Source organism: Takifugu flavidus, unplaced genomic scaffold (genome assembly GCF_003711565.1).
Source record: "Takifugu flavidus isolate HTHZ2018 unplaced genomic scaffold, ASM371156v2 ctg392, whole genome shotgun sequence".
NCBI lineage: Eukaryota > Metazoa > Chordata > Actinopteri > Tetraodontiformes > Tetraodontidae > Takifugu > Takifugu flavidus.
The window spans coordinates 1-24,031 of record NW_026622013.1 but is presented as its reverse complement, the minus strand read 5'-3'; the positions used below and the strand labels follow the sequence as shown (position 1 = coordinate 24,031).

The 24,031-nt window shown below is 43.5% G+C and overlaps 2 protein-coding genes across 3 annotated transcripts; both read left to right on the top strand.

Annotated features, from left to right (window-relative positions):
• Window positions 1–36: 36 nt before the first annotated feature.
• Window positions 37–3,810, top strand: LOC130520471 (NLR family CARD domain-containing protein 3-like). The gene is made up of 4 exons (XM_057024170.1): window positions 37–1,609; window positions 2,541–2,717; window positions 2,828–3,001; window positions 3,289–3,810. The coding sequence occupies exons 1-4, from the start codon at window positions 660–662 to the stop codon at window positions 3,353–3,355; spliced, it is 1,368 nt and encodes a 455-aa protein (XP_056880150.1). The 5' UTR covers window positions 37–659; the 3' UTR covers window positions 3,356–3,810.
• A 4,477-nt stretch (window positions 3,811–8,287) lies between these two features.
• Window positions 8,288–19,608, top strand: LOC130520470 (NLR family CARD domain-containing protein 3-like). 2 transcript variants are annotated; one of them, XM_057024168.1, is made up of 10 exons: window positions 8,288–8,666; window positions 10,146–11,463; window positions 12,067–12,168; window positions 12,440–12,552; window positions 12,653–14,477; window positions 15,405–15,581; window positions 15,692–15,865; window positions 17,688–17,861; window positions 18,044–18,217; window positions 18,754–19,608. In XM_057024168.1, exons 2-10 carry the CDS (start codon window positions 11,333–11,335, stop codon window positions 18,932–18,934), a joined length of 3,051 nt encoding a protein of 1,016 aa, XP_056880148.1. In that variant the 5' UTR covers window positions 8,288–8,666; window positions 10,146–11,332; the 3' UTR covers window positions 18,935–19,608. The 2 variants fall into 2 exon arrangements, with proteins under 2 accessions (XP_056880148.1, XP_056880149.1); XM_057024169.1 differs by lacking the exon at window positions 18,044–18,217 and having other exon boundaries at window positions 8,290–8,666.
• Window positions 19,609–24,031: the final 4,423 nt, after the last annotated feature.

Sequence of the window (24,031 nt, the reverse complement as noted above, 5' to 3'; positions counted from 1 at the left end):
GTGAGACAGCTTGAGAGAACCTCCAAGAAGAAATCCAGGACACTCCAATCAAGTGCCAGGACATCTTCAAAGTCTTATCTGAGAAACAGAGACACATCAGAGTGGTTCTGACCAACGGTGTCGCCGGCGTTGGAAAAACCTTCTCAGTGCAGAAGTTCAGTCTGGACTGGGCAGAAGGTTTGGAGAACCAAGACATCAGTCTGGTGCTTCCGCTCTCATGGAGGGAGCTGAACTTGATCAGAGATGAGCAGCACAGTCTTCTCTCACTGCTTCATGTTTTCCATCCAACATTACAGAAGATCAGAGCAGAAGATCTGACTGTCTGGAAACTTCTGTTCATCTTTGATGGCCTGGATGAAAGCAGATTTTCACTGGGTTTCAACAAGCATCAGCTCATCTCTGATGTCACACAAGTATCGTCCGTTGACGTGCTCCTGGTGAACCTCATCCAGGGGAACCTGCTTCCCTCAGCTCTCATCTGGATCACCTCCAGACCTGCAGCAGCCTATCAGATTCCTCCCTCGTGTGTTGACAGGATCACAGAAGTACGAGGCTTCACTGACTCCCAGAAGGAGGAGTACTTCAGGAGGAGGTTCAGTGATGAAGATCTGTCCAAGAGAATCATCTCACACATCAAGGCCTCCAGGAGCCTCCACATCATGTGTCTGATCCCAGTTTTCTGCTGGATCACTGCTATAGTTCTGGAGGACATGATGACCAGAGACCAGAGAGGAGAGCTGCCCCAAACCCTGACTGACCTCTACTCACACTTCCTGAGGGTTCAGATAAAGAGGAAGAAGCAGAAGTATGGAGGAAAGCAGAGACCAGGGAAACTGACTGAGGCTGACAAAGAACTCCTTCTGAAGTTGGGTCGGCTGGCGTTTGAACATTTGGAGAAAGGAAACATCATGTTCTACTCAGAAGACCTGGAGCGATGTGGACTGGACGTCTCCGAGGTGTCGGTGTACTCAGGAGTTTGTACAGAGATCTTCAAGAGAGAGAGTGTGATCTTCCAGAAATCAGTCTACTGCTTTGTTCATCTGAGCGTTCAGGAGTTTCTGGCTGCCGTCTACATGTTCCACCGTTACACCAGGAAAGACACAGCGGTTATAAATAAGTTCCTAGAATATTCTGAACCAGTCACATCTCTTGATGACTTCCTCATGAGAGCACTAATGAAATCTCTCAAAAGTGAAAATGGCCACCTGGACTTGTTTGTTCGCTTCCTTCATGGTCTCTCTCTGGAGTCCAATCAGAGGATCTTGGGTGGACTGTTGGATCAGAGGAACAGTCACCCAGAAACCATCCAGAAGGTCCTCAACAACCTGAAGGAGCTGAACAGTGATGAATTCTCCCCAGACAGAAGCATCAACATCTTCCACTGTCTGATGGAGATGAAGGATCAGTCAGTCCATCAGGAGATCCAAGAGTTCCTGAAGTCAGAGAAGAAATCAGAGAGGAGACTGTCAGAGATCCACTGTTCAGCTCTGGCCTACATGCTGCAGATGTCAGAGGAGGTTCTGGATGAGCTGAACCTGCAGCAGTACATCACCTCAGATGAGGGACGACGTCGCCTGATTCCAGCTGTGAGGAACTGCAGGAAGTTCGTGTAAGTAAAGACTTTCGGGGCCGGACATCGGCGTTTAAATCAAGCGAGTGGATCATGTCAGGTAGCAATACCCCCTCCAGTGGTCATTCCTTCAATTCTTTATCTCCATTGCAGCGTCCATAAATTAAAAACAACAACAATTCATCCAGAAATGTTCAACACTGGCTGGATATAAGTTCAAAGGTCAATCCAGACAAACCAACATAAGGCAGGAATAATAGGAGCCACAAGTTAACTGACTATCATGAAATTACTGTCATGTCATTAAATAACTTTTGTTTGTTTGTATACATCGTATTCTAACAACAGAAAAACACATTTTAACTAATGACACGTGACGTGACTATTTTGCTTCATTTGTTCAACGTAAAAACAGCCGGCCTCGTTGGTTTAAATGGGTGTTTTAGGTCTTTGTGGCGGTTCCGTTTGGAGCCTTTATGTGACCCACAAAGTTGTTTGAGCCTTTCCACACCCGTTAGGTGGCAACTTCATCACTAGCAACAAAAGGTGCAGTGAAAATGATTTGAAGGGAAACAGGCAGATATAACAGAAGCTGAGGGCAATCGATGCAACCAGAGACTCTGATGTCATCGATCGATCGCTGAATTAAGACTTGACGCACCATCGTACAAATTGGATGAAATGCAAAATATCCAAAGAGCCGATAGACAGATAAAAAGATGCACGTTTCTTTAAACCATTTGCTACAATCATTTTAAATATTGAGTAATTATGAGCTGTTCTAAAATAAGACAAATGTTGAGAATAATTCAGTTGCATTTCAGATCTGATGGTCGTTCAAACTGTTGCTCTACGGTGTTGAATTTAGCTTTTCCAGGAAATGAGCTACATTTGTGTTGAGGTAGATTCTCAGATAAGTTGATGAGAAATCCCAAAGTTTGACTCACTATTTTTCTTTCATGCACAACAGACTGTCTGATAGTTTTCTTTCAATGAGTCATTGGGAAGTTGTGGCCTCAGCAATGACGTCAAACCCTTCTCATCTACGGGAGCTGATCTTAAGCTGGAACCAAAGCCTGACAGATGCCGGAGTAAAGTTACTGTCTTCTGCAATGATGCATCCAAACTGCAGACTGGAGACGCTCAGGTCAGGAGGCCTCTGTTGGTCTTTTCTAAATTTCTTTACATTTTCTGCTTTTCTCTTCATTTTCATATTTAGAAATGTGCTTTTATTTGCCCCATTTATTCCTTTTCCAGGCTGAGTGGCTGCAGTTTATCAGAGATCAGCTGTGACTCTCTGGCCTCGGCGCTGAGGTCCAATCCCTCCCATCTGAGAGAACTGGACCTGAGTCAGAACCAGCTGAAGGATTCAGCAGTGAAGCTGCTCTGTGGTTTTCTCCAGGATCCTCTCTGTAAGCTGGAGACTCTCAGGTCAGTCATAGATGATCCAGTACTTTCCCAGGTGTAACTAGTTAGACAATAAATGTTCCATGTTTGATCTTTGTTATAAACGTAGTGTTACAGTTCTCAGAAAAAAGACCACACAGGACAGATTTGCAGTATTAAATTGGTTGTGGAAATCTGTCCCATGTGAGGATGGTCATCAATGACTAGAAAGGAAGTATCAGTTGTAGATTTGTCTTGTTTTATTTTAGGCTGGCCACAAAACCGCCCAAACATTCAGACCAATCAAAAATGGTTCTTCCTGTCTTTTAAAGATCAGAAGGAAAACTAGCAAACCCAAAAAGAAAGCTGCTGCAGTGTGCCATGCCCCTTCTCTCCTGAGAAAAGCCATCCCAAAAAAGAGAAAAGCCCAAGTGTGAAGTGAGCACCCTGTTAAACCTTGGTACTGAAAGCCTGCAGTCATTCTCATCTTAGGTGGCTTCATTCCAGCCAGAAGCCCAAACCTGCCTCCCTCTTAAAGGGGCAGCAGGTCAGTCCAACCACAGAAACCTTCATGAAGATCTGAAGCTTTCAGCATCCACAATTGTTGCACCTCACTTCCATTGGAGTCCAAATCAGAAGTCAACAAGTTGATTCTACACCGATTCTACACAATGCAACCATTTTAAAAAGGTTTCCATCCATAAGTTTTCACACATTTTTAGATAAATCTGTTTGTTCATCGCCTCCTTCTTTTGTAATGATCATGAAAGAAAATGACCTTATTGGAGTTTTTCTCCTCACAAATATGACTTTCTATGAACGATGCAATAAATGCAGCTTGCAATCTAAGACAATATGGAAGTATGTGTATATAATAGTAGTGGAAGTAGCTCATAAAATAATACATTTGCTCTTCTCATCGAATCTTTCTATGTTATTAAAGAAAAACCTGCTCTTACTCAACAACATCTAAGACATCAACCAAAAATCCTAATTTTCTAAAATATAATATAAAACAGGAGAGAAGAGTCTTTCTGCAGAGACACTGGTGGCAGGAGTGCAGAAGTATCACCTGCTCAACTTGGAAGATGGAGCAGAAACCACCAGCTGAGAAGGTCCTCAGCGAGAGGAAGTGGTGGAGAACCATGAAACTTGCTAAGCTCCACCTCAGCTCCAGAGACGGGCTGAGCTGGAGCTGTGGCACCAGGTATCGCCCAGAAGAGCCTCCAACAAACAAGCTCTTCTCTGGGGAGGAGAGGGCTTTGAATCTCAGCTCAGTGTGCTTGTCTCTAGTAGGTCGCAGCTGCACCTTTTCCTGAGGTCCTTGTTGATGCCCTGAGGGGAATTGATGCTCCTGCAATGTTTTCTGGCAGCATTGAGCTTGCAGTGGGGCAATCAAACCCACTGTGGGGTAGCTCTCTTCCTTCTCTCATCTGGAGAACAAGTGACACCAGCTGCCAATCATTGTTGGAGAAATGTGCAGTCAGGGGAACGATGCGTCCAGACTATAGCCACCCTTCCAGCATCCATCAGGTTCTAAAACCTTTGATTTGGTTTCACCAGAGAGTGTAGGGATTGCAGGGTCGCTGCAGCATCGCCCACAAGCTATCAGGAGTGGGTCGCTTTGTCCCAACTCCTGACAAGAGTTGAGTGCTATTGAGAAATGTGGTCTCACAAACTTGGAAGGTATTTTGACCCACACACACTTTACATACGCTGGAGATCTTGTCCAACCGCCCTGAAAGAACCCAAAATAGGAACATAGGGCAGATAAGCCGGTGCAGGACCAGAGTTTGTTGCTTGTAAGCTGTGTTTTGCTCTGGTACATGTTGATTTTATTTGTCTTCTCTCAAAATAATTGTTATTTTAGACTAATTGACTGCAGGTTATCAGAGACCAGCTGTGCGATTCTGTGGCCTCAGCTCTGAAGTCCAACCTCTCCCATCTGAGGGTTCTGGACCTGAGCTCAACACGTTGCAGGATTCAGGAGTGAAGCGGCTCTGTTCTGGACTGGAGAGTCCAAACTGTAAACTGGAGAGGCTCAGGTCAGTCTTCATTTTTCTACCTATATACCAGCTGCTAAGATGGTGAAGTGAGGCTGTTCTCAACACTGCTGTGATGCACCACATTAAAAAAATTCCTTGTAATATCGTGAATTCAGGTCTGACCCAACTAAGAACTAACGTAGGTTTAGTACTGACGCAGATAACATGCAGCCCTGCACCGTATAACCTCATCCTGCATTTTTCAGATTAGAGCGCTGCAGTTTATCAGAGATCAGCTGTGGCTCTCTGGCCACGGCGCTGAGGTCCAATCCCTCCCATCTCAGAAAACTGGACCTTGGTGGGAACCTGCTGAAGGATCCAGGAGTGAAGCTGCTCTGTGGTTTTCTCCACTTTCCAAACTGCCGACTGGAAACTCTGGGGTAAACACCATTCTCAAAAATGTCCATTATTCCATCCGAGGGTCCTCACACTTTCTGAGTGTGTGTGTTGTGCCCAGTTCCTTCAGGAGGGAGGGCCACACGGGGACCACTTATTCATGATAAATTGATTTAAGGACAATGAAAAAGCCGACAGATGGTAACCAAAATTAGACAAAACTACGTGAGGGTGCCTGGTAGACACCAGCCAACGAGGAGGGAGATGGTGAGGGAGACAGGAAGTCATCTAAGACAGGTGTGCCTTTAAAGATGAGCCACAGGTGAGATGGATCTCCATGATGAGATGGGAGGGAAAGAGGTGGGAGAACCTGGGAAGAGTGAGGGCCAGAACAATATATATTCTCCTTTGGAACAGTGCAAACCTGAGAGGTTGGAATTGTGGTAATTACATATTACTATCATTTTTTAACCTGTAACTAAATTAAATATTTACAGATCATGCCTTTGATTAACCTTTCAGATTAATACTGGTTTCACTTATAACCTTATAAAAGTTTCCCTTCTTTATTTAGATTAAGGGAATGCAGGTTATCAGAGATCAGCTGTGGCTCTCTGGCCTCGGCGCTGAGGTCCAATCCCTCCCATCTCAGAGAACTGAACCTGAGTGGGAACCAGCTGAAGGATTCAGGAGTGAAGCTGCTCTGTGGTTTTCTCCACTTTCCAAACTGCCGACTGGAAACTCTGAGGTAAACACCATTCTCAAAAATGTCCATTATTCCATCCGAGGGTCCTCACACTTTCTGAGTGTGTGTGTTGTGCCCAGTTCCTTCAGGAGGGAGGGCCACACGGGGACCACTTATTCATGATAAATGATTTAAGGACAATGAAAAAGCCCACAGATGGTAACCAAAATTAGACAAAACTAGGTGAGGGTGCCTGGTAGACACCAGCCAACGAGGAGGGAGATGGTGAGGGAGACAGGAAGTCATCTAAGACAGGTTGTGCCTTTAAAGATGAGCCACAGGTGAGATGGATCTCCATGATGAGATGGGAGGGAAAGAGGTGGGAGAACCTGTGAAGAGTGAGGGCCAGAACAATATATATTCTCCTCTGGAACAGTGCAAACCTGAGAGGTTGGAATTGTGGTAATTACATATTACTATCATTTTTTAACCTGTAACTAAATTAAATATTTACAGATCATGCCTTTGATTAACCTTTCAGATGAATACTGGTTTCACTTATAACCTTATAAAAGTTTCCCTTCTTTATTTAGATTAAGGTACTGCAGCTTATCAGAGATCAGCTGTGGCTCTCTGGCCTCGGCGCTTAGGTCCAATCCCTCCCATCTCAGAGAACTGGACCTGGGTCAGAACCAGCTGCAGGATTCAGGAGTGAAGCTGCTTTCTGATCTCGTAGAGAATCCACACTATGGGCTGGAGACATTGAGTCAGTAGCTGGTTGAAGCCAGTCAACTCCCGCTCATCTGCTGCATCACTCACTGACCACTGGTGAAGAGCATCTGTGGAAACATCTGCCGTCTACTCCCTCCATAGATGAAAAATTCCGTTTTTAAAAAGCGCTGGTGGACTTTCAGGAGATCAGTCGATGGTCGACAAAGCAGAAGCAGCTTCGCCTTGAAGTTAAATTAGTTCCTGGTATCACACAATGCATCTTTATAAAGTTCTAAATGGCTCCTCGGCCACTCTTATAAGCATGAAAACATTCTCTTAATTGTCTCTTCAAATGTCTGTATTATACGTTACTATTTTACAGAATGCCTTCAGAATCTTTAGGGTTTAGTATTTACTGTCTCTGTGACATGGAGCATTGGAATATTTCAGCTGCAGCCAGCAAAAACCCATCAGAATGACGGCTATCGGTGGGAACCGCAGGTCATTTGACTTTAGTCAGTCTGTTCAATGTTATAGGATTTATTGCAATCTAATAAAAACAAATAAGAAATGTGGGAAATAGGAAATAAAAAGAAGCAAAATGACCAAATAAATCTCCCATGAATACTGTAAATTTAAAGATGAGAACCTACTGCACTGTGCCGTGCCCCTTCTCTATTGAGAAAAGCCCAAGTGTGTCCTTCAGTCACCTCAGACATTCAGCCAGCTTTTAATACCTTTGTTCAAGCCCAGAACGCCTGGATTATTCCCACTGAAGATGGAAAAGCAGGTGGAAAACATGAGTTATTGTTAACTGTACTGGTGTGTGACTATAGCGCATTACTGGACCACTATAAACTTGTTGTTTGTGGTTTTTCTTTCTTTGTGGAGATTAACACATTAAAAATAAATTGCACTGGTTCAGCAGTTGATCTTGTTTTCTTATTTGACCTATACTACACAATTTCACAAAGCTAAATATACATTTTTACAGAATAGTTTTATCCTTCCGATTACCAGCACCAGCTATTCAAAATATCTAATGTAGTGGGTTTTAAAATGAACTGAATGATGTCTCTGATTTTCCTGTTGATTGTTAGGGATCAGGCCCTGGGATTCTGCATAGCACCAAGTTTGACTACAACAGACATTACAAATAAAGATGATTTGATTTGATTTAAAAATAAAAGAACTGCGCCTGAAAATGAAGCAGAAGCAATAAAAACCCAACACCAGCGAAGCTTTCGAAGAATCTCAGATATTGATGAAAAATTCTGGAAATCATGATGGAGAGATATTTTTCTCACGGCTCAAATTCCACAGCTATTAAGTGATTAAATGGATTTAATGGTGATATTCTGGAGTCCACAATTTCAGGTGAAGTTACACTGGGGAACAATTTGAAAATATCCTGTTGAAATTATTCTAAATTATTCTGATTAAAAATAAAATTGGCACGCTGATTCCAAAATTACAGTCATTTCCCCCCCAGCCCGTCAAGTTTTGAAAGCTTCTCCTCCAGATCAGCAAATTTCCCCTAATGAGCTGGAGTCAGACTGGCCAGCTGATGACAACTGGATCAGCTCCGTTGGTGCCGTCACCATTAAGAGGTGTGTGCAGCCCCCAAAAGGTCACTACTGTCAATATCCTATAGGGACACTTTGAACCAGAGGGGATCCTATAGATCAAAAAGTTGACCCAGTTTGATTCCGCACCCAAAAACGAACATCTGTCAGACGAACTCCAGTTGTTTCCCAGTATTTCAGTTAAAACGTGGACCAAATTGTTCTGAAGAGAGGCGCCTGTGCTGGATATGACGCGATCAAAACACAAACACGTGACGTGTAGAGGAAGAAGAAGCGAAAGTGAAAGTTCTCAACTTCGGGCTCCATCTTGAGTGACCGAGCCCTGATGGAAAACCTCTAATATTCAGGTAGCATTTGGTTCTTTCACTGCTGTCGTCTCGAATCAATGTTCCGCTGCGAGATGCGGCTTAATAAGCTGCGTGTGCGCAATGAGCGTGCGCGTGTTTCGGACGCACATTGCGGCTGGTCGACGGGAATGTTGTGACGGATGATCAAACTTTGTACCGTGTTTCCTCTAACTGCGTTTTCCGCTAACCCTGAGCCAACATTTTAGAGGTTGAGGAAGCACATTTTAATACTCACAATAAGTCGACGATATTATTTGCAGTTAGTGGAAAAATCCACGGAAAGAGGGACACAAACGCGACAGTTTTAGCCTCCTCTCTTTGTCCCTCCACCAGGGGGACAATCAATCCTTTATTTAAAAAAGGAGAGTATGGAAAGAGGGAGAGATCAAGGCATTCCATTTTATTGTTTTAACAACTGGTTCTTTGTGGAATATGAATTTGTTATTATGGATTTATGAAATGTGTTCTGTTTTGAATGAAGCAGTCAAGAAAACGAAACGAAACCTAAACCCATGGTGTTTTCATATTTTTGGTCCTGTACATGTGGTCAGATAAGATTAGTCTGAGCAGAATTGGGTGTTTTTTGCCCTTTGCTGTGTGTCATCTATTCTATTCAGCATGTTGGGTTGCTTGACTTCTGTTGGGTTGTGGCAACTTGATCATCACTTCTGAGATATTGACACACCTTTTTCCTGAGGCTGGCTCCAATGCTGCCAACACACCTGGCCATGGATATGGTGGGACTTCTGTGATGAGTGGGGTCAGAGGTGGTGGACAAGCTCTGCTCCAAAACAAGCTTGCTAGATATGTTTGGGATCTCCTCCGCCACAACCACCAGCTGCAACTAGTAGCTGTGCACGCCATGCAGTTTTGACCTCTAGGTCAGGCTACAAATGTTTTTTCAAGCACCATCATGTGTTCATGAGAAACATGATGCGCCTGATCAAAAAAAGCTGCTTGTAATCTGACAGACGAGCCATGATGAGATGTCAAGGTGCGTTGTTGAAAATGAAGATCCTCTTCTTGGAATCCTGTCTGAGATGACAGAAGATGATGCTGCATTTGACCCACTTTGATGATGTGATGACGATTTCTGTTTAGTTTTGAATGCATTCTCATCTTATTTGTTGAATTTAATGTTGAGAACTGACATCTTGAAAGAATTTAGGTTTTCTCGTAAACCATAACCAGATAAAAAATGATTTAATTTGTATTTGTGTGCGTCCGTCTAATGCCACCGCACCTTCTGAAACACCCAGGAGAAACATTTTTTCCACAACTATTTTATATTTAACATGGTGTAAACTTTTAAGATGTCCCAAAACTTTTTTCCAATATATATGTGGCCTGTATGATGTACAGGGTGACATCATATAATAGATTTTGATGTGAATGAGCCGACAATACGTCATTGGACAGACCTCTGCTTGTCTTCATGCTGAGAATCATGTTCTTTAATCTTCTTTTCTGTGTCAGCAGACTGTTCCTGCTTAACCGTTTAGACCAGGGGTGGGGAACCCCCGGCCTCCGGGCCGTATACGGCCTACGAGACCATTTCTACCGGCCCGCAACGCAATAAGATTTTTATATTTTATATGTGCACTTATACAGTGGGACCGTTCGCTAAACTCCGCGAGCTGCGAGTAGCAGCGGTAGCGTATTTTTGCCTTTCGTATCCTGAAATTTCTTTCGTAACAAGAGGAAATATTTTCCCGTTTTCTGAGATAAAACAGACGGTTATGTTATGTCCGAGTCAAGGTCAGGGTCAGTGAACACAGCATGTGATGTACGTAGTGGGCTGGACTGATTGACACGGACGAAAAATGCATAGCGAAACACGCTAAACTCGACGAGTTGAAAGGACAGATGAGTTTGGATAAAATTAACGCTCTTCGTCGGAGTTTGGAGGTTCAACAAGCAGCTTTCACACGACCATGTACCGACAGAGAGAATATTACGCGTGCAAGTTTTGTGATGAGTGAATTAATAGCCACGAAGCTGAAACCTCACGTGAACGTGCCTTGTAGCCGCCGCTGAGGCGCTCGCGCCGGACAACGTAAAATTGTTTCAAAGTGTGAATTTTCTTTCGTGAATAACTACTTAACAAAGACATATATTGTTATGATTCCAGTGGCTAACGGTATGTTTTTATGGTCAAGGAATCTAAATATGTAGTCAAAGTATATGTGGGACTAATATTTATGTTGGAAATCACAATATGCCAGGAATTGTTGCGCTTGGCGGAGGTCTGCGCTCTCCAAGTGCTTTCTAGTTGTTATTATTGTCTTTATCTTTCTTTCTTTTCATTTATTTTCTTGATTATCTTGTTGTATTGCAGTTTTTGTGAGTAGAGGCCTCGAACAGGCCCTTACGGGTCTCTTGCCTCAACTCTGCACCTCTTTTTTTTAATTGTTTTGTATGATCATGAAAACATATTTTACTTGTTTGTCATTTTATTCTAATTTTTTTGGTGACTTTATATGCATGTGTGCTAAATAAATAATTCAAACTCAAATGCAGCAATCATGAGACTTAGTAACACAGTGGTTATAGACTTTTTTTTGTCTTTTTTTGCATCCCTAGCTATGTGTTCGTAATAGTATGGCCCTCGGAGGACCTCGATATGAAAAAGGTTCCCCACCCCTGGTTTAGACTCACATTTAAAAATGAGCGAATGTGTGATGGAAGAGGAAGAGAGAGCAGAGTCCACAGTGTCCAGCTGTGTGTCCAAGAAGATCGACTGGTCCAAAGGGGAACCTTTAAACTTCGGTATTGGACCTCAAGGCTCACCTTTAAAGTAAGGTTTTCTGAACCACATAACTCTGCCTTAGAACATTTCACAACCATACAAAACATCATTTTGTAGCTATTACCCTCCACTATCGTGAAAAATGAAATTCATCAGGTCTTTAAAATGAAACGGTGCACAGTCCTTTCACCATGTTGGCCTGTGGAAAACCAGTGTTGTCGGGCCGATGGACCAGCGTCCCCGTCGTTGCCGGACCACCGTTGGCCACCAGTTGGGTTTTGGGATCAAAGTGGGGGCGTTTCCTGTATCCGGTTCTCCTCACGGATCCATGACTACAACATGTTGCTGCAAGTGCAGAGATGTTTGCTCTGGAAAGAACTTTAGAGCACATTCAGTGCTGCAGGATGAGGGGCTGGAAAAGGTGCCAGTTCTTTTCTCACTGCAGGGAACAGTTAAAAAAAGCATCTTAAACTCTGAAAACATGAAAATTATACAGATACATCATTGATTTATTGATTCAGTTGTTATCCAGAATGGATTAGAAATGTTCCTGTTTGATAAAAATGCAGTGAATTGGGATTATTTAACTCCAACCTCTACAGATTATTTACCTTCATCACAGTCTCATCACTATTTCTGATGTTTCCTCAGGATGGACGAGGACAGAGCAGAGTCCACAGTGCCCAGCAGGGTGTCCCTGAAGAGTGACCAGTCCAAAGATAAAGTAATATACTTCAGAAGTTCAGAGGAAATGTAAGAAAACTAAAGCGTGATGATGTGTTTGTGTGGCAGCTGTTAGTCACATTAACAGCAGCAGGTTGTGAGTTTATTATTGGAGATGTTTAACACTTAAACCTCAGACAGTCATATAGTTACAGACTTAATGTGAATATTGTTGATTAGAAACAAGAATCATGTTTTAAACTGAAAGATGAATTCAGACACAAATGCTGGAACAATATTGAGTCTTGATCAGGTTCTTTCATCCTATAAATCAAAGGACTAATAGAGATGTGTTTCATAGTGAGAGGGGGGAGCACATCCTATCAAACTGGGACCAGTCAGCTCCACCAGGAGAGTCCTCTTGTTCACAATCTGGAAGCAGATCTGGAGATGCTGAAATGAAGCCCAAACAAAGTAAAACTGTTCAATATGAGATTTATTTTGTGATGTCATGAATTTGTAGTTGTGTTGATGATTTATTATAGATGGAAATCATTGGTTTACTTATGTTCAGGAGGTGATCTGCAGGAGGTGATAGAAGGTCATAAGATGAGTCTGAAGAGAAGATGTGAACATGTGACTGAAGGAACTAATGAAGCAGGAAGTGGAACCCTGCTGAACAAGATCTACACTGAGCTCTACATCACTGAGGGACAAAGTGAGGAGGTGGACACACAACATGAGGTGAGACAGCTTGAGAAAACCTCCAAGAAGAACATCCAGGACACTCCAATCAAGTGCCAGGACATCTTCAAAGTCTTATCTGAGCAACAGAGACACATCAGAGTGGTTCTGACCAACGGTGTCGCCGGCGTTGGAAAAACCTTCTCAGTGCAGAAGTTCAGTCTGGACTGGGCAGAAGGTTTGGAGAACCAAGACATCAGTCTGGTGCTTCCGCTCTCATGCAGGGAGCTGAACTTGATCAGAGATGAGCAGCACAGTCTTCTCTCACTGCTTCATGTTTTCCATCCAACATTACAGAAGATCAGAGCAGAAGATCTGACTGTCTGGAAACTTCTGTTCATCTTTGATGGCCTGGATGAAAGCAGATTTTCACTGGGTTTCAACAAGCATCAGGTCATCTCTGATGTCACACAAGTATCGTCCGTTGGCGTGCTCCTGGTGAGCCTCATCCAGGGGAACCTGCTTCCCTCAGCTCTCATCTGGATCACCTCCAGACCTGCAGCAGCCCATCAGATTCCTCCCTCGTGTGTTGACAGGATCACAGAAGTACGAGGCTTCACTGACTCCCAGAAGGAGGAGTACTTCAGGAGGAGGTTCAGTGATGAAGATCTGTCCAAGAGAATCATCTCACACATCAAGGCCTCCAGGAGCCTCCACATCATGTGTCTGATCCCAGTTTTCTGCTGGATCACTGCTATAGTTCTGGAGGACATGATGACCAGAGACCAGAGAGGAGAGCTGCCCAAAACCCTGACTGACCTCTACTCACACTTCCTGAGGGTTCAGATAAAGAGGAAGAAGCAGAAGTATGGAGGAAAACAGAGACCAGAGGAACTGACTGAGGCTGATAAAGAACTCCTTCTGAAGTTGGGTCGGCTGGCGTTTGAACATCTGGAGAAAGGAAACATCATGTTCTACTCAGAAGACCTGGAGCGATGTGGACTGGACGTCTCCGAGGTGTCGGTGTACTCAGGAGTTTGTACAGAGATCTTCAAGAGAGAGAGTGTGATCTTCCAGAAATCAGTCTACTGCTTTGTTCATCTGAGCATTCAGGAGTTTCTCGCTGCCGTCTACATGTTCCACCGTTACACCAGGAAAGACACAGTGGTTATATATCAGTTCCTAAAATATTCTGAACCAAACCGCATTTCCGGGTTTGTTGGGTTGTTCACAAATAACGATCCAGTCACATCTCTTGATGACTTCCTCAGGAGAGCACTAATGAAATCTCTTGAAAGTAAAAATGGCCACCTGGACTTGTTTGTTCGCTTCCTTCATGGTCTCTCTCTGGAGTCCAATCAGAGGATCTTGGGTGGACTGTTGGATCAGATGGACAGCCACCCAGAAACCATCCAGAAGGTCCTCAACAACCTAAAGAAGGTGAACAGTTATGAATTCTCCCCAGACAGAAGCATCAACATCTTCCACTGTCTGATGGAGATGAAGGATCAGTCAGTCCATCAGGAGATCCAAGAGTTCCTGAAGTCAGGGGAGATATCAGAGAGGAGACTGTCAGAGATCCACTGTTCAGCTCTGGCCTACCTGCTGCAGATGTCAGAGGAGGTTCTGGATGAGCTGAACCTGCAGCAGTACAACACCTCAGTGGAGGGACGACGTCGCCTGATTCCAGCTGTGAGGAACTGCAGGAAGGTCGAGTAAGTAAAGATTTTTGGGACCGGACATCGGCGTTTAAATCAAGCGAGTGGATCATGTCAGGTAGCAATACCCCCTCCAGTGGTCATTCCTTCAATTCTTTATCTCCATTGCAGCGTCCATAAATTAAAAACAACAACAATTCATCCAGAAATGTTCAACACTGGCTGGATATAAGTTCAAAGGTCAATCCAGACAAACCAACATAAGGCAGGAATAATAGGAGCCACAAGTTAACTGACTATCATGAAATTACTGTCATGTCATTAAATAACTTTTGTTTGTTTGTATAAATCGTATTCAAACAACAGAAAAACACATTTTAACTAATGACACGTGACTATTTTGCTTCATTTGTTCAACGTAAAAACAGCCGGCCTCGTTGGCTTAAATGGGTGTTTTAGGTCTTCGCGGCGGTTCCGTTTGGAGCCTTTATGTGACCCACAAAGTTGTTTGAGCCTTTCCACACCCGTTAGGTGGCAACTTCATCACTAGCAACAAAAGGTGCAGTGAAAATGATTTGAAGGGAAACAGGCAGATATAACAGAAGCTGAGGGCAATCGATGCAACCAGAGACTCTGATGTCATCGATCGGATCGCTGAATTAAGACTTGACGCACGATCGTACAAATTGGATGAAATGCAAAATATCCAAAGAGCCGATAGACAGATAAAAAGATGCACGTTTCTTTAAACCATTTGCTACAATCATTTTAAATATTGAGTAATTATGAGCTGTTCTAAAATAAGATAAATGTTAAGAATAATTCAGTTGCATTTCAGATCTGATGGTCGTTCAAAATGTTGCTCTACGGTGTTGAATTTAGCTTTTCCAGGAAATGAGCTACATTTGTGTTTAGGTAGATTCTCAGATAAGTTGATGAGAAATCCCAAAGTTTGACTCACTATTTTTGTTTCATACACAACAGACTGTCTGGTAGTGTTCTTTCAAAGAGTCATTGGGAAGTTGTGGCCTCAGCAATGACGTCAAACCCTTCTCATCTACGGGAGCTGATCTTAATCACGAACCAAAGCCTGACAGATGCCGACGTAAAGTTACTGTCTTCTGCAATGATGCATCCAAACTGCAGACTGGAGACGCTCAGGTCAGGAGGCCTCTGTTGGTCTTTTCTAAATTTCTTTACATTTTCTGCTTTTCTCTTCATTTTCAGATTTAGAAATGTGTTTTTATTTGCCCCATTTATTCCTTTTCCAGGCTGTGTGACTGCAGTTTATCAGAGATCAGCTGTGACTCTCTGGCCTCGGTGCTGAGGTCCAATCCCTCCCATCTGAGGGTTCTGGACCTGAGTGGGAACCAGCTGAAGGATCCAGGAGTGAAGCTGCTCTGTGGTGTTCTCCAGGATCCTCTCTGTAAGCTGGAGACTCTCAGGTCAGTCAGAGATGATCCAGTACTTTCCCAGGTGTAACTAGTTAGACAATAACTGTTTACATGTTTGATCTTTGTTATGAACGTAGTGTTACAGTTCTCAGAAAAAAGACCACACAGGACAGATTTGCAGTATTAAATTGGTTGTGGAAATCTGTCCCATGTGAGGATGGTCATCAATGACTAGAAAGGAAGTATCAGTTGTAGATTTGTCTTGTTTTATTTTAGGCTGGCCACAAAACCGCCCAAACATTCAGACCAATCAAAAATGGTTCTTCCTGTCTTTTAAAGATCAGAAGGAAAACTAGCAAACCCAAAAAGAAAGCTGCTGCAGTGTGCCATGCCCCTTCTCTCCTGAGAAAAGCCATCCCAAAAAAGAGAAAAGCCCAAGTGTGAAGTGAGCACCCTGTTAAACCTTGGTACCGAAAGCCTGCAGTCATTCTCATCTTAGGTGGCTTCATTCCAGCCAGAAGCCCAAACCTGCCTCCCTCTTAAAGGGGCAGCAGGTCAGTCCAACCACAGAAACCTTCATGAAGATCTGAAGCTTTCAGCATCCACAATTGTTGCACCTCACTTCCATTGGAGTCCAAATCAGAAGTCAACAAGTTGATTCTACACCGATTCTACACAATGCAACCATTTTAAAAAGGTTTCCATCCATAAGTTTTCACACATTTTTAGATAAATCTGTTTGTTCATCGCCTCCTTCTTTTGTAATGATCATGAAAGAAAATGACCTTATTGGAGTTTTCTCCTCACAAATATGACTTTCTATGAACGATGCAATAAATGCAGCTTGCAATCTAAGACAATATGGAAGTATGTGTATATAATAGTAGTGGAAGTAGCTCATAAAATAATACATTTGCTCTTCTCATAGAATCTTTCTATGTTATTAAAGAAAAACCTGCTCTTAGTCAACAACATCTAAGAGATCAACCAAAAATCCTAATTTTATACAATATAATATAAAACAGTAGAGAAGACTCTTTCTGCAGAGACACTGGTGGCAGGAATGCAGAAGTATCACCTGCTCAACTTGGAAGGTGGAGCAGAAACCACCAGCTGAGAAGGTCCTCAGCGAGAGGAAGTGGTGGAGAACCATGAAACTTGCTAAGCTCCACCTCAGCTCCAGAGACGGGCTGAGCTGGAGCTGTGGCACCAGGTATCGCCCAGAAGAGCCTCCAACAAACAAGCTCTTCTCTTGGGAGGAGAGGGCTTTGAATCTCAGCTCAGTGTGCTTGTCTCTAGTAGGTGGCAGCTGCACCTTTTCCTGAGCTCCTTGTTGATGCCCTGAGGGGAATTGATGCTCCTGCAATGTTTTCTGGCAGCATTGAGCTTGCAGTGGGGCAATCAAACACACTGTGGGGGGGCTCTCTTTCCTTCTCTCATCTGGAGAACAAGTGACACCAGCTGCCAATCATTGTTGGAGAAATGTGCAGTCAGGGGAACGATGCGTCCAGACTATAGCCACCCTTCCAGCATCCATCAGGTTCTAAAACCTTTGATTTGGTTTCACCAGAGAGTGTAGGGATTGCAGGGTCGCTGCAGCATCGCACACAAGCTATCAGGAGTGGGTCGCTTTGTCCCAACTCCTGACAAGAGTTGAGTGCTATTGAGAAATGTGGTCTCACAAACTTGGAAGGTATTTTGACCTACACACACTTTACATACACTGTAGATCTTGTCCAACCGCCCTGAAAGAACCCAAAATAGGAACATACGGCAGATAAGCCGGTGCAGGACCAGAGGTTTGTTGCTTGTAAGCTGTGTTTTGCTCTGGTACATATTGATTTTTATTCTCTCAAAATAATTGTTATTTTAGACTATGGGGCTGCAGGTTATCAGAGACCAGCTGTGATTCTGTGGCCTCAGCTCTGAAGTCCAACCTCTCCCATCTGAGGGTTCTGGACCTGAGCATCAACACGTTGCAGGATTCAGGAGTGATGCGGCTCTGTTCTGGACTGGAGAGTCCAAACTGTAAACTGGAGAGGCTCAGGTCAGTCTTCATTTTTCTACCTATATACCAGCTGCTAAGATGGTGAAGTGAGGCTGTTCTCAACACTGCTGTGATGCACCACATTAAAAAAATTCTGACCTGACTAAGAACTAACGTAGGTTTAGTACTGACGCAGATAACATGCAGACCTGCACCGTATAACCTCATCCTGCATTTTTCAGCTTGATTAACTGCAGCTTATCAGAGATCAGCTGTGGCTCTCTGGCCTCGGCGCTGAGGTCCAATCCCTCCCATCTCAGAGAACTGGACCTGAGTTACAACCAGCTGCAGGATTCAGGAGTGAAGCTGCTCTGTGGTTTTCTCCACTTTCCAAACTGCCGACTGGAAACTCTGAGGTAAACACCATTCTCAAAAATGTCCATTATTCCATCCGAGGGTCCTCACACTTTCTGAGTGTGTGTGTTGTGCCCAGTTCCTTCAGGAGGGAGGGCCACACGGGGACCACTTATTCATGATAAATTGATTTAAGGACAATGAAAAAGCCGACAGATGGTAACCAAAACTAGACAAAACTAGGTGAGGGTGCCTGGTAGACACCAGCCAACGAGGAGGGAGATGGTGAGGGAGACAGGAAGTCATCTAAGACAGGTTGTGCCTTTAAAGATGAGCCACAGGTGAGATGGATCTCCATGATGAGATGGGAGGGAAAGAGGTGGGAGAACCTTGGAAGAGTGAGGGCCAGAACAATATACAGTATATTCTCCTTTGGAACAGTGCAAACCTGAGAGGTTGGAATTGTGGTAATTACATATTACTATCATTTTTTAACCTGTAACTAAATTAAATATTTACAGATCATGCCTTTGATTAACCTTTCAGATGAATACTGGTTTAACTTATAACCTTATAAAAGTTTCCCTTCTTTATTTAGATTAAGTAGCTGCAGCTTATCAGAGATCAGCTGTGACTCTCTGGCCTCGGCGCTGAGGTCCAATCCCTCCCATCTCAGAGAACTGGACCTGGGTCAGAACCAGCTGCAGGATTCAGGAGTGAAGCTGCTGTCTGCTCTCGTAGAGAATCCACACTATGGGCTGGAGACATTGAGTCAGTAGCTGGTAGAAGCCAGTCAACTCCCGCTCATCTGCTGCATCACTCACTGACCACTGGTGAAGAGCATCTATGGAAACATCTGCCGTCTACTCCCTCCATAGATGAAAAATTCCGTTTTTAAAAAGCGCTGGTGGACTTTCAGGAGATCAGTCGATGGTCGACAAAGCAGAAGCAGCTTCGCCTTGAAGTTAAATTAGTTCCTGGTATTACACAATGCATCTTTATAAAGTTCTAAATGGCTCCTCGGCCATTCTTAGAAGCATGGAAACATTCTCTTAATTGTCTCTTCAAATGTCTGTATTATACGTTACTATTTTACATCATGCCTTCAGAATCTTTAGGGTCTAGTATTTACTGTCTCTGTGACATGGAGCATTGGAATATTTCAGCTGCAGCCAGCAAAAACCCATCAGAATGACGGCTATCGGTGGGAACCGCAGGTCATTTGACTTTAGTCAGTCTGTTCAATGTTATAGGATTTATTGCAATCTAATAAAAACAAATAAGAAATGTGGGAAATAGGAAATAAAAAGAAGCAAAATGACCAAATAAAATTCCCATGAATACTGTAAATTTAAAGATGTCAAGAATGGAATATCAGCTTAAATGCAATCAAACATAAAGTGAAAAGTTTACTGCAAAAATAAACAAAATCAAGAGCGACACGCGCCAAAAACGTCTCATTCTCTCTTCTGTCTCCACTCATTCTTTTATATTCTGTTAAGATAATGGGGACGGGGTCGTGTGATAACAAACCAACCTAATTGGGGACTATATTTTTGTTGCAAGAACTTTGGCTCTTCAGAAGTTTCTATGTTGGCTTCCACAGATTGTGCATCCACTAGAAACTCAGTGTTTTTGAGGAACTACCAGGAGCGGCTGGAGTGGAGGCCAATGACGCTATAGCTACATATAGCTACATATAGATCACCGTTATCCTCAACCCAAAAGACCACCAGTTGGCGCAGCAATACTAAAGATAAGAGGTTGTGGTGGTTGCGGAGACGCGGAGTGATATCACGCACAAACGTGCCCTATGTTCTATATACCGTATGTTCACGACCAAAGGGCGCACCGTATTAAAAGGTGCAGCCTCAGTTACGGGTGCTATTTCTGTATTTAACACATGCATCAGGCGCTCCGGATTATAGGGCGCGGGCATGGTAAAACATACCGCTACCATAGCTGAAAACATGCATGCTAGCGCGTATTTAGCAATTTTGCAAAAGCCGGCAAGTCGAACAACCGACAACAATGTTTCCAAAATTAAAATTTTTGGGTTTTTTGTATTTTGTTATTAAGCCCCGGAGGGCTGAAGCAGGACCGCTGTTAAAAATGTATCAGTCCGCGCTTCCAGTTCTGGTGCAACGTCCAGTTCTAAATGTATGAATCCGCGTATTAAAGTTTCAACGTCCCATCAGTAAAGGGAGAGATTTGGATATAGTCCCCCTGAGGTGGTGTTTTTAGAGCAGTTCTTAACAACTTTCTCTTTGCCTGATAAGAGGTCCAAACATTATTTCACTTCCCTATAAAATACTCTAAAATTTGCCATTCAAGATCAGATACCACCAGGTATAATTCATCCTCTAAATTTTCACAATTTCTTATTCTTTCAGGCTGTTTTTAAACCAACATAAAATACTCAACTGGTATTATGTCAGGCTGGTGTACATCCCATTAAAGAAGCCAGCAGAAATAAAGCACAACAGTTACACAGACTACGCACAATAATATAGAGGATATAAAAAACAGTGCTGAGATGGGTTTGTGTCACTTTAGTAAAATCAAAGCATTTTTCTTTATGTGCCAGCAATGAACACAATCTAAGAAGTCTCTGACACTAAACATATGGAGCTGCTATAGAACAAACTAAAGATTTGTTGTTATTAAGATAAAGAAATGCAACATTTCCCCCAGAGAAGTGATGGGGATGGAAAAAGCCCTGGCTGTGTGTGTGCATCACAGCAGGCGTGGGTTCTCCTCTCTGGAGTCATGCGGGGCTCCTTTGAAGGGCAGATGAGGAGGTTGGTTACAGATTCCCCTCAGAAAGATGATTACGGTGCCAAAGGTCATCACCGGGGTAACCAGGAAGAGGCAGAGTGGGTCTACTGTACGAGCGATGCCGCTCCAGTTATCCTTCTCCTGTCAGGACCAGACATTTACGCCACTTTTGATCTTTTTAAATCAGACTTTGGGTTGAGGACTCTGTTTGAACCCTCTGAGCTCATTGTAGTCGTTCTTGTTGCGCATGTGTTTAATGATGTAGTGGCTCCATCCACAGCCGGCTTGATCTCTGCGTACAGCTGATGGCTCCTCCCTCTTCTTGTGGTTTCACAGCTCCACACAGACACCAAAGCTCAGAACTCAAATGAAGCTACTGATGCTTCTATATCTCATGTGTTTAAATGTTTCTGGAAACGTACTGGCAGCGTGTGTGACTCGGGTCACCAGTCCGTGTCTCCCAGACTGTTTCTCAAACATCAGCTCACTGCGGGACTTCACACTGTCGTACTCCTCAGCCGAGGCAATGTAGCCCACTGAGCTGGATCGCCGCGGTAACGCTCCATCCCAGTACGGCTCTGCCTCAGCAGGGCGGGACATGAGCAAGATGAGGGGTAATCGCTGGAGGAAGAGCTGGCAGAAAAAGAAAACAGGATTTGGAACACGGATACTGATGTGTGTGTGTGTGTGTGTGTTATAGTGGAAAAACCACATGTCCATATATCCTCTTTCATATGTTATTAAGTCATATGTTCATATATCCTCTTTCATATGTTATTAAGTCACATGTTCATATATCCTCTTTCATATGTTATTCAGTCACATGTTCATATATCCTTTTTCATGTTATTGAGTCATATGTTCATATATCCTGATGTTCATCTGTTCAACAAAGGGACAACAGGATGTGTGTGTCTTACCTGTTTGGTCCACTCAGACATGACGTGCGTGCTCGGCGTCCTGAAGTGGAGGTTGAGGACGACCACACAGTTCAGCACCACCACCGTCACCACCACCATGATGAACATCAAATATCTTCAACACACAAACACACTCAGGTGTTTTCCATTTTTTAAATCTCAGCCGGTTGTCACCTGGTTCTGCAGCCCTAATTATATATAGTTTGGAGAAGCAGAATATATCTGATTCAGAGTTAAATGATGTGGAGTAAATGGTGCGTTTACCTACTTCACAATAAGAGGAACGGACGTGGATGTTTCTGGAGCCTTTGAGAGATCAAGAGTAGGAAGACAGACTGAGCGAGCAGCACCGAGATGGACAGTGTCATCTTCTCACCACCTACACACACACACACATTTTTATTATCCTTTTAAAAATCTATTCAAAAATCTGTTGGGGAGCTAATTAATGTTTCTCGATTAATGGCGGCCCCTCAGCTCCGCCCACTACCGATGTTTGCTGCTTTATTAGCTGTGTTGTCCCGTGCTGACGTGATATTCAGCTATAATGTCTGATTCTTTGGGTGCTGTTGAAGGTTAACTCAGTTCATGTAGTTGTGATTCTGAAAAGGTCCCAGACTGTTAATCTGCCTGCCGCTGGCTTCAGTACGTTCTGTGACTCTGCACTGACTGTCTGCGGGCAGGTAGTAGACCAGCGAGGCCAGGAAGGAGATGAGCACGCAGGGGATGATGATGTTGACCACGTAGAAGAGAGGTTTTGCGTCTGATGACCAGGTAGAAGGTGATGTCCTGATGCTTGTTGCTCTCCATGGGAATGTGTTTGTAGGTGTTTCTCTTGGCGGGTCGGTGGATGATCTCCCACTCACCATTCTCTGTTGGTCAAAGCCAGAGTTCAGACACAAGTGATGAAGTTATGACTGTCAGTCTGGTTGGAGCTGCAGCCAGTCTGAAGGCTCAGGCTCTGGGGAAAAAAACTTCTCTGCATGTATCAACAGCATCCAGTACACTGAAAGTCCCCAACAAGCTCCAGGACTGTATGCAGTAAAAAATAAAAATAAATGGAAATGAATCTTTACTTGGTTACCTGTAAAGCTTGCAGGATAAATAATGATCCATTCAACCATCCACTTGGTTTCATTGAGTATTTCTTCCTTCAGGAGCAACCTGATCTCTTTGGCATTGTACGTTAGAGAGCTGCAAGGCAACATGGGAAATGCAGTTTTGCAGAATGCAGAATTTAAAAAGCCTTTTTTCCTACTGGGAGAGTTTAGCTGCACCGTGCATTTTATTTTTGCAAATTTTTCTCCTCTCATGTGTTTAGATTCTACAAAATCTTGACTCAGCTCAGTTTAAAACATCATGTCAGAGTTTGTCTGCGTTTCAAACAATGAAAAATCCTGCCCATGCATACGTGAATTTGAGCGTGCAGTCCTGCCAGTCAAAGGGGAAATATTTGACGCTGATGGAGCAGGACGATCTGAAGATGGCGGGTGGTGACCAGTAGCAGAGACCTGTTGAATCCACCAGAACGTTGCAGTAGTAGGCCACGTTGAATTGGGCATCGTTGCTGAGGAGGTGGTTGCACACCACGGAAATGTATCAAACATAACGAATTCAAGTATAAATAACAGGACAAGTGATACTTGTTCATTGTTATGACTATTTGATCATGTTAAAGGGGTTGAAACCATATTTTGAAAGATGCAGGCGGTGTTTGATTAGAAACTCTTTCTGAACTCTGGTGCTCTGAAACATCGCCGCTTCCATTTTCAGCTGTTTTTATTCTCAATAACGTCAAATCATCCATCCATCCAAATCGTTGTCCTGTTGGACCACCAAAGGACAAACACTTTCCATTTAGCACGGACAAAAAAACCCAAATCCTGTTTAGCAATAAAGCTCGGCTCCATTCTCAGGTTTGTAGGTGCAGCATGAAGTCAGGCCCACTGCTGCTTTCTGCAGCTTAAGAATAGATTTTATCAGCAGACTGTTAAAATAAACAAGTGGAATTTGTTCCTGATTGTAGCAGGAACCTCTGCGCAGGTAAAGCTAACACAACCAGCTGGATCAAATTAGACACACAACAGACAGTAGATGGGGCCAAAGAGTAAAGATGCGTTTTGTAAAAATAAAATAAACGATACAGCTGAGGCTGAAAGTGTCTGAAATAGTCTAATA